General features: G+C 40.0%; 1 protein-coding gene across 1 annotated transcript; it reads right to left on the bottom strand.

Annotated features, from left to right (window-relative positions):
• Nucleotides 1-275: 275 nt before the first annotated feature.
• LOC141147670 (chemerin-like receptor 1) lies at nucleotides 276-1,376 on the bottom strand. Its single transcript, XM_073634884.1, has one exon. The coding sequence runs from the start codon at nucleotides 1,374-1,376 to the stop codon at nucleotides 276-278; it is 1,101 nt and encodes a 366-aa protein (XP_073490985.1).
• Between the last annotated feature and the right edge of the window lie 890 nt (nucleotides 1,377-2,266).

Raw genomic sequence — 2,266 nt, 5'->3', positions numbered from 1 at the left:
TAATGGAGTCCTTTGTGTATTTTTTTTCTATTATTGAGCATGAAACAACTACTGCACGTTTCCTTCCTGGAGTTTCCTGTAGTAAGGATTGGCCAATGGTGCAATCTCTTTCTCTCCATGTGTAGGTTGGCCATCTTGTATCTTGACTTGTCTTGACTGGTATGGTGCCACTTGCAGTTTTCTGCAGGCAGCCCTTTCTGGGGGGGGGGGGGGGGGGCTTCTTTCATTTAGAATTAAATGTTCTTTTTAGTTAGGCTTACCCTTTAAAAGTACTTTTAGTTAATGCTTATGCTGCTTAGGAAATCAACAAGGCCAACCCTTGCCTGTCGGCCAACCAGAACATACATTATGGGGTTTAAGGAACAGTTGACATAGGCAATGGTACAAAGGAGTGGCATAAAGGTCATAACTTTAAACATGACTATTAAATTCATATTTCTAGCAGCAGCCAAAAAAATGATTTGACCTAGAATAACTGGTGTCCAACTGACAAAGTACACTATAATGATGGTGATGACTATTTGATAGAGCCGATGGGTGTTTACAGTCTGGGATTTTCGGGCCTGTATAGCTATGGTTATATTGGAAAGTATTATAACACAGAATGGAATGAAATAGCCAATCACCAGGAAAGGAATACTAAAACACTGTGATGAAAATATTATGTCATTCCAAGTAGTGAGTGTGTTCTCATCCCCGCAGCATTCTTCAGATGAACATTCGTTGAAAAAATAGTAGAAGTTTTTGTGCACTTCTAAGGAAACCTTCTTTTCTAAGCTTAGAGATTCGGTTAAATTATATGTAGGATTAAATGTTCCATTGTCAAAGTCTTTAACACAATTAAAATTGCAATAACGTTTGTCTCCGATTTTAAACTCACCACTAAAAATCAAAACTGGAAGACTGGAAAATATGGTTATCATCCATATCATTATGCAAGTCCATCGTGAAACACGTTGCGATATAAACTTCCGATGAAACATTGGCTTTGCCACCGACAAAACCCGACTGAGATTTAAGGCTATAAGAATGAAGATGCTAGCATAAAAATTTACAGAAATAACAAACAGAAACATCTTACAGATGTGATTTCCAAAGGGCCAGTTACCTTGAAACATAGCAATGGTGTGCAGAGGCATTAAGAGGATGGAGACAAAATCGGTGATGGCCAGGCTCAAGAACCAGATTTTAGATTCATGCTTCTTCATTACAAATATGTTGAAAAAGATGACAATGGCATTGCCAATCAGTCCTATGACGCAGGTTGCCAGAGCTAGCACAAAGTTTACATAACTAAGAGCAGCAGAATACTTTGCTTGATATGCCATAAGTTCCATCATTTCTCCAATGGAATAACAGAGGCTGTACAAAGACATTTTCCCTCTCGAAAGATTGAAGCTGAAAATTAATAAAATGGAAAAGGATGTCAACACATTTTATGCAAAATCTCATATTTATTGCTATTAGAACTGAAGTCATTCAATGTATGTTTAAATACAGGGCTTTTTTTCAGGGGGAACTTGGTGGAACTCAGTTCCATCACCCCTGGCTCAGAACCTTGGGGGGGGGGCCTGCTCACCACAATCACTTGTAAACACAGAAGTCTGGTTTCTGTGTTTACAAGTGACAGATCTGCACTCCGTATGTAATGCAATCCTGGTATTTAATGCCCCTTTAAGACCCTCCTACTGTTCGTGAAATTTGACTGACCACACCCAGTATTTGATGTGATTTGGAGGGTGTGTGTGGGGGGAAGGGGTTTTGGGGGATCGTGGTTGAGTTTCAGCACCTATTGTTTGAGAAAAAAAGCCCTGTTTAAATACATTTGGTAAGAATCTGAATCCATTTTAGTATTTCCATCTTCTAATCACGTGTACAATAGACTGGGAGAAAGGGGCAGGACTAGGAGAAGTCTCTATCAGTTATACTGGACTAGGGGGACACCAGCACATTTCCCCTTGCTATTTCTACCCTCCTAACCCAACCCATCTCCCTATATGCCTGATTTCCTCTACCAAATTCCTAACCTCCCTTGAACTCTCCTAGGTCTTCCTACTCCACTTGCCTGGACCTACTATATTTCTGCTACCCTGTTGGAAGCAAGTAAAGGACTTGGGTGCTGATGCACTGATTACTCACCTTAATGCCTTATCTGGGATACATTGTCTTTTTCTTGTCAAATACATTGACCCGAGTCAACATGACTAAGGTATTCATGTTTTCTGCAAGTGTCAACCCTTATCCTGACCTCTGTAATGTACACTGT

This window comes from Aquarana catesbeiana, linkage group LG06, assembly GCF_042186555.1.
Source record: "Aquarana catesbeiana isolate 2022-GZ linkage group LG06, ASM4218655v1, whole genome shotgun sequence".
NCBI lineage: Eukaryota > Metazoa > Chordata > Amphibia > Anura > Ranidae > Aquarana > Aquarana catesbeiana.
This window is presented reverse-complemented; position numbering and strand designations above follow the sequence as displayed.

Coding starts and splice junctions, on each gene's coding strand:
- LOC141147670 (XM_073634884.1), bottom strand. CDS start 1,376: ATGTCTTTGTACAGCCTCTGTTATTCCATTGGAGAAATGATGGAACTT.